The following is a 14754-nucleotide window of genomic DNA, read 5'->3' as shown; positions in this document are numbered from 1 at the left end:
ACTTTGGTAGATTCCAATTGTTTTCAATAGGTTAGGTGGACCCATACACAGAGAATGGGGAGGTAAAGGATAAGCTGGTCTTCAACACATTTGGACCAATAACAATCATGTACAATCAAATACAAACTAATGAGGAAGAAATGTAAACATTATTTGTGAGTAAAAATGTTACTTTATCAAACCAATACAAAGAAACAGCACACAAATAATTAAATTAAACATTTTATTTTCAAACAGTGATGCACATTTTATACAAAATGGAAATTTACAATGAAATTTACAATGATTTCTACAGCTTAAGATTTTCAACTAGTACATTTTATGGATCACAAAACATTATCACCTATCAATGTTTGTGTTGGGCTAGGGTGTTAAGACACCACAATGAGAGAAGTGTTGCTGGTTTTACTGCTTCGCAAAGTCAATTACATCTTGATGTGATGTCTTGTCTCAGTACAGACCATTTACTGTTCCATTGCGATAGTTACATAATGTTTTGTACAGGGCAGTATACCAGTAAATATTACCGATATTCATGCCATTTCTCAGAGATTCCATACTCTTACATCAGAATAACCACATCACGCAATACCAGCAATTCCACTATTGTGCAAATACTGAATTTTGTGTTTCAGACAAATCACAGGTAAAATACAACAAAATATCTTGATTGAACAACAAAGCCTACGTAAGATAATCCCATCTCCTTCCATGTAAGATTCAGGATATGTCTATTTATTTTTTTATTTGTTTATTTATTTCAAGGAAGACCAACGGGAACAAGTCCCATTTAAGGCTCCATAAAAAAATTAATAAAAAAATACATAAAGTACAATAAAACAATAAAACGACAATGGACAGAAGACTAAAAGTATAAAACCATTAAATATCTACAAATTTAAGCATAAAATCCTGATTAGGCGTCTGAAACTTCGATAAAATGAACTGATATCAATGGCTGGGTTAGAAATGTACAATTCATTTAAAGTGGCCATACATCTTTGAAGTGCCGAGTATTTAAAAACATTGAGTTTACTAACTGCGAGTCTAAAAACAGTGTGGGTTCTTGTAGTTCTCTGGGCAACATTAAAATTAATACGAAAATAATTTGTGGACAATCATACATGTTATTAACACATTTGTATAAAAATATAGTATCTGAAAATTGTCTCTGATGATCAAGAGGCGAAAGGATAAAAAGCCAGCACAATTCTTCATAATTATCTAGTCTCTCTTTTGGTGACAGTAGAATGACCTTGAGATAATTTGGTGACAGTAGAATGACCTTGAGATTAATTTGGTAAATAAGCAAATTCAACAATAGTCTATTCCTCTGCTTCTCTTTGTGATAAATTCACAGACTGATCTGAAACTCAAGCTAAACCAGACACACTGGCCACGGTGACGTAGAGTAACCATGCACTGATTAAATCACCAACACTTGGCAGAAAGCACTCACCAAAGCTGAACACGTTAATGAAAGTAAACACAAGACAACAAAATCACACCAAACGGTAGGAGACAAACCTAACACTTTTATATTTAAGAAGACACACACTGGTATATGGTGAGTTAATGATAGCTTATTTGTCACAGTAAACATTGACAATGAGGTGTCTGTTCATCTAACTATTCTGACTCTGTGACACAACTCAGCTCTATTAAATCAATTGTTTATTTTCATTTTTTTACGGATTGAGGTGATTTGGGTGATTGGAAATTGTAATTTAATACAAAGCCAAGTTTATTTTTTTGTATTTTTTTAAAACCAGAGATAATTTGGGCTAAAATGAAAAGTTTATGTCAATATGGACAACTTATTTGCCCATTGTTATGAGCCATCTGCCGCAAAGCAAAAAAGCAATGGATGTCTGTTTTATCCTTGAAAGCGACAAGTCCTTTTCTCGCTCCAGGGTCTATGGTTTATGTCAGTCAATGAGAGATGAGACATGCAGGGAAGGCAAGGTTACAACAGATGGCATAGAAAACACTTGATGATAATGACTCCTCAACAACAGCGCGTGGCGTGACTCCCAGTCCTCTTTAACATGAAATTATCACATTGTTTTGCCACCACAACACCACTCTAATACCAGCAACTGGGATGATTGCGACCAAAGATGAGGGTCCTTGAGGTGTAGCAAAAACATGACTTGTGAATGGCAGCTCTTTATAAAATGTGTCCATTAAAATGGAAAGATCAGGAACCAGTGATATAAATGTACCAGCAGTGGCTGTGGTTTCAATCAAGGCTGTATCAGTAGCATGAATGTCCTACATGTACCAACACCCTTTTCTTGAGCAAATATTATTAATTCTCTACATCCTAAACTTTAACCAGTTTGAATTGTTTTCAATCATATTATATCTTTGTTGAAATATGAGATGGGATATGGATGGCAGGCGTTTTGGCAGCTAATCAGATAACTATTTTAAAATATCATGTGTATACTTGTGAAAGGTTGATCAAACTTTGACATGAAGGTTTCACATTCTATGGACCACAATCGAGACACTTGGACAAAATCCAAAGACATGAACAGAGAATTATGACAATGACACTAGTTGCATATCTGATGATGCTACGATAACAATATCATTTTCACTAAGAGATTAAAAAACAACAGATTTGTGTAATTGTGCAATGAACTGCTCTAAATCTTACCAGTCAATTTTGCCAAAAACATCTTCAACAAATACGCTTCTTTCATTTAGTGTAGCTCTCATCTCCATAGCAACTAACCTGATATTATCAGTCTCACATCATTACAGTTTTCATACACTACTGTTTTCTACAACAAATACATTACATTTGCACAACAAGTAAATCTTCCATTAAAAATTTTGGCCAAAATTGTGAAGAGATCATTCCCTCACAGAGGTCACTAGTATGCGTTGACATTCTCTGCATTCAATATTCAGTGTGAAATATGGCTAATCTCACACTTGATAGCTTATACCTGTTTCTCAGAGTTTGCACAATTTCTTTTAGCAGAGACTGGAGCAAGGCCACAGTCCCCGCAGAGACTGTGACAAGGGCAAACCATTTAATGCCTCCCTTGCAAAACTTTTTCATTTTCTATGAAAATGGTCATTTGTAAGTCAAACCCTGGATTCGAATAGACCATTGGTACACACAAAACCATGAGCACAAACGCACATAAAAATATGTGCATTTCTGTATGCGTTTGTACACACAGGTTTATTTGTACTGCCATCACATGGTCTTTTGGGTGTACTGGCTCTATGGAACTAATCACATCCTTTTATTCCAGAGTGGCACCATTGATCATTCATACTTCAGATTAGTGCATCAAAAGAACCAGGTATGGAAGTAATGTGAAAAAATATTATGTCGAATAAAAATTTAGATATGTCGAGGAATCGTGCTAGATTTGTCGAAAAATGAAGGATAGCACTGACTTTGGACTTAACATTGCAACCAGGATATTCTATGATTTTTAAAACTGACTGACCATCCATATCTGAATGCAAATGACAGGCTGGAAACCCATGAACAGGATCAACAAAACACCATCTTCTTCAACCTTTCCTCCCTTTTTTTTCTCTTTCTAGACGTCTAATTTGCTGCTGAAGACAATAAGTTGGTACCAAAACTGGTCGGGAGGTCTGAATGGCACAATGAACATAACTACATCCTTTGCATGGAGATGTAATTGTAAAAAGTAAGATTACCAGAGCAATGGAAAAAATACAAATAAAGTTCAAAGATGCTGACAACGATGTGCATCTTGTGAAGAGAAGCTATGTCTCCCTTGTGTTTTTTGCTTTCAGTCTCACAATATAGATTGTAAAACTGTAGCACGATGCAAACCACTTGCAGTTATCTCCATGACAACAAGCATACCATGAAAATTAGGAGAAAACCTTGCCACAATCTTAATAGAAATTAACAGCTTCACAAGAATGCCTTGAGAGCATTTTCCTCTGCTTTTGAAAGTGCCATGCGGGCTTATTGAAAATCAGAATAATACATTAAAAAGGAAAAATATCAAAATGCATCAGACATACAAGGGCCAGCAAATGACACTATGGAGACGTACTATTGGAAATTTTAGTGTAATCCGGGCATTGGTATGAGAAACAAGTCAAAATATTTCAAGCAGAAGATTGGTATGGCAGAATGGCCCAGTCAAAGATTGAGAATTACCATGCTCAATTTAACGTAAACTTCTCCAAACAAATATCCCCTACTGGCATTTGAAAACTCGTCATGCATGAAATAACGACATTTGATTGAAGGAAGGTGAGTACGGTCTCAGGTATTCACAAAAATCAATGTACAGTCACTAAAATTAGCTTAGCATTGGAAACTTAGATTTGTGTTAATGTACTAGGAGTGTGTGTATTTTGAAAGTCAATTCAAGCTATAGCACAACCATTACTTCAGTGCCTGGAGTAAAAGGCAAATCTGACCAGCAATCAGGATATTATTACCACTTTACAGTATTTTACTTTCTCTTCTTGCGACTTTTACATGCAAATTTGGCAAATCACTTGTCAAATTACATTCTGCTGAAGAAATTTTCCTTCACTTTTGATAAATTTTCTCATTTATTCCGAGCAACTGCTAGTAAGTTGTTCCATGCATGCATAAATTGCTACAAAGCAGTCTGTCCTCACAGTCCGTGTCTATGCTGATTTTTTTATCTTTATCGGTGATAAAATCCTTAGCCATAGAATTTCATGGCATATGCCACTATGAGCACAGCAAAAATAATTATTCCGACTGTTATACTCTGAATAATGTAACTTGTAAAAGATATCAGTTGCATTAATTTTCTATTTAAATTAAATATACAATAACAAAATTACTGAAATTTTGATTGACCAGATGACGGCATCTGAAAATCAATTAAAATAAACTCTTCAGTTCATATTGCAGTAAATATTGTAAATTAAGAGTAAAACTCAAATCATTTCAACGATGTTTCCCTACTTTCAAATAGATTCATGAGTTTATAGTACTGTTATCTTTCCATTAAACAGCTTCCAAATGATTAGACTATTGAAAAGGAGTTTCTAGCTGCTATTCTTTATCTATCTGATCAGGAATAATGTTTTTACAATAAATTGTTTCTATTACAAATTTAAAACTCTTACTCCAGCTTATATGATATATTTAATCTGTATCTTTGATGTTACCGCAGAGGACTGTAAAATTTTCCAACAAAATTCAGACCTGTATTTTCAATGTTAGTCCAGCAAACTGTCCAATTATCTGACTTCAAAGATTTTTCCTTGCTGGTATCAAGCTTATAAAATCTATAAAAAGTGCATTCTCTGGTCATATGGCAGTGCGACTGAATGTGAGTATATTGATTGGCGTCTTCTGGTTTCAGTTCCATGGAAATAAGCGGCATCACTTGCTCACATTTAAATTGCCTCGTTTCATCACACAGATGTACTCAATGCTATAATAAAACACTATACAGTGAAGAGTTTCAACATTCATAAAAGATCATCATATTTCAAATGGCCACCACTAAAACAGAAATTTCCATTCAACTTTCATTCTGGCAGTCCAAATGATAGTGCCAATATTACTAACATTTGCCACTTTTGGTAGCATTAAATATGAAATTTGTCAGTATTTTCAAAACAACAACAATTATATTCCCATTATTTACACATGCCAGTATATTTCATATTTTCCTCCAAAACATGATAAAATCTGAAAGACATAGAAAACCTGAATTTCAAATCTAGTAAATGTTTGGATGTAGGACTGTCATTTTATCATGTACAATTGCAAAGTACCCATACAAACATTTCATTCATGATAATTTGGTGTATTCTGTGAAATTTGCCAATCAAGATACAATGGCTGGCATAGGGTTACCAGGGCAATTCACTTTGCTGTATTTCCGTCTCAAAAAGCTCAATTATTTTACAGCCTGCCAAGTGAGCTACAGTAGCTGGGGAAATATACAAAAGATATTTCTGTTAAAAGCACTGCATGACCCCCATACAGAATGGTAGAGTGAATTGTACAGCAGGGAAAATAAACTCATAAAGGTGATAGAATACACAATATTTACATCTGTAAAATGAATGTATATGCTACTTCTCTGGATTTTCACACAAATTTAATAGTTTTTCTGCAGCTAATAAAGATATTTTGCCTATTTCTAATTAAATAGTCTTTTGTTATTTTCAGCAGCATGGTATCTTTATCATGTACCTTTATTTTACTCTCTCTCTCTCTCTCTCTCTGTCTCTCTCTCTGTCTCTCTCTGTCTCTCTGAAAATGAGGTTTTACAGCAATGTTAGTATCAATTCTTCTAAATGTAAGATGCACTGACTAACATGTTCAATTTCTTAAACCATGAAAACTGATGTATGATAACCATGCAAATCAGTCACATGATCTCTTCAGACCAATCAGCTGACTTCTTATGCAAGAGTAACTTCTGCATGTATAGTCATATTTCCTGGATATTCTTACCTACTTAAATGTAAACACTTTTTTCAAAAGACATGTTTATTAACCACAAAATAACAAACTACTGTCAGTTGATGGTTCACATAAATTTATTTTATGCATGTATTATCATCAAACTTTCATTACCGTAACCATGCACAGTAGTAAACTGGCTATATTGTTGTGTAATCCCTTCTTCTTCCCACACACTGTCACTCCCAAGATTTTTTTTTTCAACATTTTGAACACAGTCTTCACGGCATTGACTCCCCATGTTCCTAATATGCTATATACTTGACACTACTGGTAAAGCCACCCAGTCATGTTATCTATACTTTATGTGAATTGGAAGGTACGCTGATTTCTGTTGATACTTTTATTGCAGTACAGTTGCCTGGGTCTAACCTAGTACTGATATACAGCATATGTGTACTGTTTTCACATTTCATGTCATTCAACCCAGTATTGTGATCTGTACAACCTATTGTTGTGATCTGTCCATCCAATTCCACCAATTGACAGTTATATATCAGTCATGTCTTTGCTATGATTATCTGGTCTGTCATCATCACCTGTCATGCAGGGACAATGCTATGACCTAGCACTATGGAGTCCAAGGCACTTTGTACGCATCTCATTGAAATCCTTCACACATATTGCATTGAAATCCAGTTCGTCACCTCAGTGATGAAACTCCTGCACCCATAAGTCCTGCTCTGTGCTAACGTAAGGCTATGGTATCCCAAGATGCACTGTGGCCTTTTCCATTTCAACCTACACCCAGAAGGGATCCACCATTACATGTCAAATCAATACTATTTCAGTAGTCTTATCCTAGCAGTTTATTAATCCTGTGCTACCATCAATTCTTCAACATCCTATCCAATGTTGAATAGCCTATCTTTCGCCCCATTCAACCTCATGCTGTGATCTGACCCCCATGTTACCCAAACAATGAGGTCATGTCCCATTTATACCCTGTGCAATAACACTGGATACAAATTCACTGATATACTACCAGTCCTCCATTCCACACCATCTTACATGTATAAGGCAAACTGACTCAATGTTTGAAATAAAATGCACATACAAATAATAACGATTAAAATATGCAAAATATCAAAGGCAAGAAAACATATGATATTGTTTCACTAGTTACAGATTTCAAATGGACTATAAATGCTCAGAAGTGAAAATTCTTCTAAAATGAAAATATTTCCCCTGCATATGAATTAACCACTTTAATCAGACTGCTGGAACACTACAGTCTGAATAACACACACACACATTTGCTTAGATTTCAATTGAGCACTTCCATTCACTTTTATTGTGCAATGGCTCATATAATTTGAATAAAAGAGATGCACATATACATATAAACTCACATCAATGCAAAGTATTCTGTCACTATACTGTCAAAACCCACACATAAATCTGTTTGCAGGCAGGACAAATGTTGATTTCACTTTTAAAAACACAGAGAATGGACTCAGGGATTCAGCGAAACAAGAATTTTCTCAGCGGTGTCCTCGCTTAAATCAGCAATCTCACAATTGAAAAGCTTTGAATCAATGGCTGCTTAATGTGGGTATAATTCAATACATTTTCACTGGTTTATCGGTGAACCACAGCAATTTTCAAGTGGCATACAGTCATTTAGATTAGCCTATAGTTCCCTTTACAGACATGTAAGGCTAAGTGCACATCCATTTTCCTCGTTATACAGTTTTAATTTAAGTACCTTCCTGACACACTGTTTTGTGACAGACTAAAAATCAAATCATACTGTTTATATTTCTTACGATACAAAAGAAAAAGCAAACATGACTTTTACTGTTTAAGGACATGCATTTGTTAAAAAAAGCATTATTTGTTGATTTTTTTGAATTTTTAATTCAATAAATGTACTACTGCCAGCACATTTTTAGAATAAACTACACATATATCTCAGTTAACATGGTTGACAGTCCATGGACTGATTGTGTGGCAGGCCTAGATTCAGAATTGTCATTTACTACAAACACATTCAATACATGACTACAATGGCCTATTTCATAAAAGGTCTTCTAGCAAAACAGAAAACCATGTACCGGTACACATAATACTTCCACGACCCTCCCCTATTTCGTAGTAGTCCGGTCTGATCTGTATTCACTTGGATGAACAAGACCAAACCTCTGAGCAGATGCGAAAGGTTTTAGAGGTAATTTTGGTTTTTTAAATGACCCAATTGAAATCATTATATCATTAGTCATGGTCATCTGCAAAAAAGGACAATTCAAAACCAGGACATGGATCATGAACAGTATAGTGTGCAAATTGATGCTATATGAAATTCTCAATTGATAATGAGGCATAATCTTTGTTATATGCATACTGAAACAACGCTCATTAGTATATTTTGCATAAATGAATATTAATTAGTTGCTCCTCCAGAGTTAGGTGACGAACAGAGGTGTATCGGACGACAGATACACACTAACATGATTTTAAAACCTGGATTCTGAAATTGGTCATGAGTAGTACACATCAAATATTCCGAACAGGACATGTCTGAACAGCAATTTCAAATCCTGCCCTGAACACCAACCACTTGTTATGTTCCATCTAAGGCCACAGTGCTGGGCCTTCCAATGCATATTGTGTGGAGTTAAATAGGACTAATCACTGGAAATAATTTTATTATTTGCCAACTGAATCTGAAGCAAGGTACACCAACAGGTCTTCTGTGTGCTCTACAAGACATTCTACTCCTTGGTAAAATAGACAACAAACAGTGGACATAATAAACTGCTCTTCCGCCAAAAAGACGGGGTGGCCAGCTTGAGAGGGCATGCCATAATGAAATCCCACACCCTGGCAACTCCCAATGGTACAATTAGCACTTATTATTCCAATCATAACAAAAAATCTTGGCACGCTGACTGAGCACTTTTATTCCTATGCATTTCAGATTCACTTAAGCGTGTTGGTATCCCTTCGGCATGTGTTTGAATTTCTGCGTCCCACAATACAGAAATTTGAGGGGCTGAATTCCACACACATATCGTCACGCATAGTACTGAGACTCTGAGAGTCACCAACTTGAAATTTTGCCAATGGATAGCGCAGTCGCTAAAAGATCTTGATATCTTGTCAACTACCTCACAGCCACAGAATTTACAGAACAAATTGCAAACACTGCCTTGCATAATTTAATTTAGAGTCATGGTGAGGTGTTAAATTACCTGTTAAGTAGGCCACATGATTATACAGCATGGAAAAAGTTTGTGAAAAAATGGACCTCTCCCCTTCAGTCACCCGGAAAATTGCAAATCAAGCTGTAATAGAATAAAGTGAGCCACGTACACAGAAAGAACCCATTATATGTACAATTGCTGACTAAATCTTGTTGTGGCATGTGTTGATAAGCTCAACAACATGAAGAAACAGCACAATGTTTTAGGGAGATTTCCAACACCTTGATGATTTCTTGAAAACAAAAGAGGTGGCCTCTGAACAATAAGGCTAATTATCCAACTCACACCTTCATGTATTTCAAGAAATGTCCTCACACATGATGGAATCTGCCAATCAAATGAACCACTTGAGGTCACAATGAATATCATTTGCATACCTAATGAGAATCTGCAACAGCCAGTGTTTACTGTTTACGGTGTTACTAGGAAAGCCAGACAAAATATCACAAGTGAACGACAAAAGAAGTATCGTTTTGCTCCAATCACACAACAAATCAGTGAACAAACTGAACTACAACTACCTGTGTGGTAGCGTGAGCAGTTACAGTCATTTCAAGTCCTGGCAAGTTGTGTGTGATGCTTCAACAATCAGCAAACAAAACACATATGTTTTGCTTGTCAAATTCAACAACACAGTTCATAGGCTTCACCATGGCTATTTGTAATACAGTGAATAAAGTCATGACAGGGTTTGAAAATAAATACATACTTTTTGGTTCCAAAAATAACTTATTTTCATTTTTAAACCACCAAATAATAATGTTGTCTGCTCTTCAAGTTCTGACAACCATTCCAAGGATTTGGAAACTGTCACAGAAATTATTGAAAGGACAAAGCCTTGTGTTTGAGCCGAAGACATTTTGATTCTGAGGTTTCAGACAGTAGTCTTTCCAGCAAATGGTCTGTTCAGGCCATTAGACTAAACGCTAACCTCAGAAAGAAAGCGAAATGTTGGTAAGTATAAGGTGAAATTCTATTTTAAACAACTATGCATCCAATTTGTGACAAATCAGTGACAGTGTAACATTCACAGCTTTTAAAAGAAGGTCTGTCATAGCAGATTTTGACTTTGAAATTTCTTTTGTAATGATCTTTCTAACATTTCTCCAATGGATAACTAAAATACTACCAGGGGTAAGTATACTCCCATGCTCTGCATAGATCACTATACAAAACATAATTTCAGATCCTGCTTGCACTGTTGTTGAACATTTAGTGGTGTTGACTAAATGCTTTGATTTGCAGAATTTTAAGTCTTTCAACTTATAAAACACTGACAAAAAATACTCTCCCATGTTTGATATCATGCTAAGATTGTTTGTATGTACATTGCTGTTCAAAGCCAATGTCCTCCTGAAATTACAATAGCAATCCACATAGTCCATGAAGGAAAATTGAACTTGTACAGAGCACTGGTAAATATTGTGACAAACTGAAATTTCAGAACAAAATGGGATTCCGATTTTTGTTCATCTTGACCCACTTCTCTTGCCTCAAATAGGAATAATGAATTCAGATTCAGCTTATAGTAACGTGCCGGCTATCACATCAGTATGATAGTACACCTGGCATGAAAACAGCAACACCGGCTTGAATCCAACAGGTGGTATCAGCTATTACAAGCACAATTGCACATTTTCAAGATCGCACCACTTATCCTGAAACAAAATTTCACTTCCAGGGCCCTGCAGTGATATTCCCAATCAACAGGTTTTGTAGCCAAGGGGGAAAAGTAGCAATACAAGTGTTCATTATCAGTCATTTAGCAGCCGCTGGCAGCATAGCCCTTGGTGTGCAAGGCTTGGTCACAATACATCAGCATTTCAGACCACCAGCAGAGTCTGTCCCTGAATGTATTATTTTTTATTGAACATTTACAGTGTGAAAATTGCTCAGATTGCACAGAAATTCAGTTTACAGAAGTATTCTAACCATCACTTTGTATGTAATGGATTTTACAATCACACAGCCCAGAGCCTTGAATTTTCACTGAAATCTAGTTTTTACTGGTTATTGCTCCATCAAGGAATGCACATCCTCATTGCAACAAACCAAGTGATAATATCTCTCCATCATCTTCTACGCATTGGACAGGAAGATCTTAAGAATTTGTTCAATCACTTGCAAAATTTATTTTCGCATGATTTGTAATCTTGCCAGTTTTACAGTGTTATTATACGGGCACAGCTAACTATTCTCCGCGGCGTTCCTTTTCTTGTTTGACATGTTTACCCGTGTTGAGGATTATTTTGAAAATTTTTATTCTCTTTTCACCAACGGTAAACTTCCACATCCCTGCTAGTTTTCCATTTTTATTTGAAGTCAATGAGAAAGTGCAGAACAAAGAGCCCAAGCTGGGAACCCTACATCATCATATACCATATTTGCTGTAACAGTATCCCATGATGTCTATGTCAGCATCTCAAGTGACCCATTTTTTCAGTTTTAAATTTCCATTGAACTTGCATTTGAAACTGACAACATAATTTAATTTCCTAATCTTGCAAGGTCTATCATTTCCCCATTTGCCAATTCAGTAAAAAGTAATATTTTGCCAAAACTTTTATGTATTTTCACTCACATGAACTTCGCATGGTTTTATAGTAAGTTTAGTCTTTGAAAATCATGTTTACAGTATCTCTGTTTTCACAGGCCTTCAAATGTTCAAGTCTTTAGTAAAATGCAACATCTGGGACATATTATACGTCACTGGTTTTAACTAACTTGATATGATGATGACACATAAACTTAGCAGGATAAGGGATCACAGAAATGCCACCAATGTATCATTTTAAATATCTACAAATTTAATACTTCTGGTTTATGAAACAACTTTCTTCAGTTAAAGGGCAACTTTTGATGATTTTTTCACTATTTTTCATTTATAAATCAATCATAAGTTCTTGTTGTACTCCCAAAGCAAGTTTAAACACCTACTATTTATGCTTGTCAAAACAGCATTTATGCATGTAGAATGCACTGTTATTGTTTACGTTTGAATTCTAGTCCGGATCAGAATTCACTTTCAACAATAATAGTACAGTTAACACATGTAAAGGCTGAACCGACAAACTAAATACTGTGTGACATGCTTTGGGGAGTACAACAAGAAACTATAAATTGGCATCAAAACAAACATTGTAAAAATCATCAAAAGTTACAGTATCTGACCATTTAATATAATTCTATTTATCAAATTTTCTTATCCATTATCTAATGGCTGTTTAGACAAATGGAGGGCTATGTTATTTCTTAATATCAATGCTATCAAAGTTTTTTGCACCTTAACATAAACAACAAAAGCTTTAAAAAATCCCGACAAAAGCAATGGAATCATACATTTTATCACAAGCCTAGTCATTCAATGGCTGTAAATTTCCAGCACTTAAAATTTATTGAAGTCAATATTTTGGATCCTATTATCATCATACATGTATGAAAGTAGCACAGACTGGGTAAGCATACAGAGTAATAAACAGTCAATAAAACTAAATAGGACTGGTGTATTAAAGCTCAGTAAGCTTTAACTTTTAATGCATTTTATATTACTTTTGTTCTTTTGTAAAAATACAATCTGTTACACTACTCCCAAAAACATGTCAAAATGGGTAGAATTCAGTCCATCAGCACTACCTGTATGTGTGCCAAATCCAAAGTTGTTATTGACAACTGCGTTGTAGTCTGAACTTAATAGGTCAAACTCAGAATTTGAATGTATCACGGTACAAACAAACCCATGTGCACAAAGATTGAAAGAAGTATGTGTATTTCCGTACATGTATTATTACACATGCTGGCTTGTTTGTACCACCATCATGTGATCTCTTGGGCATACTGAGTCTGTAGAATGCATTGCGTCCTCTTTATTCCAGAATAGAACCATTGGTCAACAATAACATTGCATATACACACCGCATAGTGTTTGCAAGGCTTACAGTTTGTATATTAGGGAGTAAAACAAGCTGAATGTGTACTTGTTTGGCAGAACAAAAATTATGAAAAGATTATCAAAAGTTACAGATATTGTCCCTTCCATAAATATAAGACAATGCTCTTGATATGAATGAAGATATCATTGCAGCGAAAAATAAAATTATGACTCACCTCATTGTCTCCAACAATAAAATGAACATCAGCTGTAGTTCTGTCATTCAGCAAACTCTCCAGGTCCTGTAACAATGCCGGCACTCCGGCATACGCTTTATCTGCCGGAATCCAGAACGGACTGGCTACAGTGGTTCCCATGGTAGGTTAGTCATATCTCTGGGAAAGGGAATAATAGATTTTGGTGGATGCTCTTGTGTGTCATCTGGAAGTGAGTCTTGGAATGGTGCCTGTGAAAATGGGAATATCAAATTCAATGGATCAGGAATCTGCACACAATACATGATGCTAATGAACACTGAGTGCAAAATGAATTATGTGTAAAATTCACATCAGTGGTAATATGCACAGTTTATCCCTCCTACAGCTTTCCTTTGTTCATCACTGACATTGTGTTATCTAGTCAATAAATCTACTCAGCAGATTGAACCTGGTGAGTAATGCAGGCCCTTTGGAAGTTTGCAGTTACATTTGTTTGATGATAGCGATGAGGTTAATGATGGAAAAATCGCTTCCAAAAACCTCAGACAGATGACAATGCTCCACCAAAGTGATGACACTTTCCATTAAATCACATCTCATCTTATCAAACCCTAGTAACAGATTACCTCATATGAACTTTGACCCTACAGCCTAGATGATCTTCACGGATAATCTTGTTCATCAGTGTTTGTAGATTCTAATGAATTATGTCCTCAGCTTCAAGGTTACATTATATGGTGTGATCTGCTACTCTACTGAATTAGCTGTTAACATTGTTCGGTGCGGATAATATGAAACAAATAGCAACACAGATCTATCTGCTTTTCAATTGTGAACTTGCTATAGCTAATATAATCAGAGGGGGTTTTTTGGGGTTTTTTATGAGTGTATATTTGATATTGCTGTTTTCATTCAAACCAGTGATGCAAATACAAAGTGGCAAATACTTTGTGCACAGTGTCAGCGAGAGTTGAGTTCATGGCA

At 35.5% G+C, this 14754-nt stretch overlaps 1 protein-coding gene across 3 annotated transcripts in view; it reads right to left on the bottom strand.

Moving 5' to 3' along the window:
* Positions 1–14754, bottom strand: part of LOC139144198 (BTB/POZ domain-containing protein 9-like) — a 101966-nt gene that overhangs the window by 72576 nt on the left and 14636 nt on the right. For all 3 annotated transcript variants that reach the window (XM_070714849.1, XM_070714851.1, XM_070714848.1), the window contains one exon: positions 13789–14018. In XM_070714849.1, coding sequence (XP_070570950.1) covers positions 13789–13929 — 141 coding nt within the window. In that variant the 5' untranslated portion in view covers positions 13930–14018. The remainder of the gene's footprint in view (positions 1–13788; positions 14019–14754) is intronic.

Source organism: Ptychodera flava, chromosome 11 (genome assembly GCF_041260155.1).
Source record: "Ptychodera flava strain L36383 chromosome 11, AS_Pfla_20210202, whole genome shotgun sequence".
Classification (NCBI taxonomy): Eukaryota; Metazoa; Hemichordata; class Enteropneusta; family Ptychoderidae; genus Ptychodera; species Ptychodera flava.
Note: the sequence above shows the minus strand (reverse complement) of the source record. Positions and strands in the feature narration are given on the sequence as shown.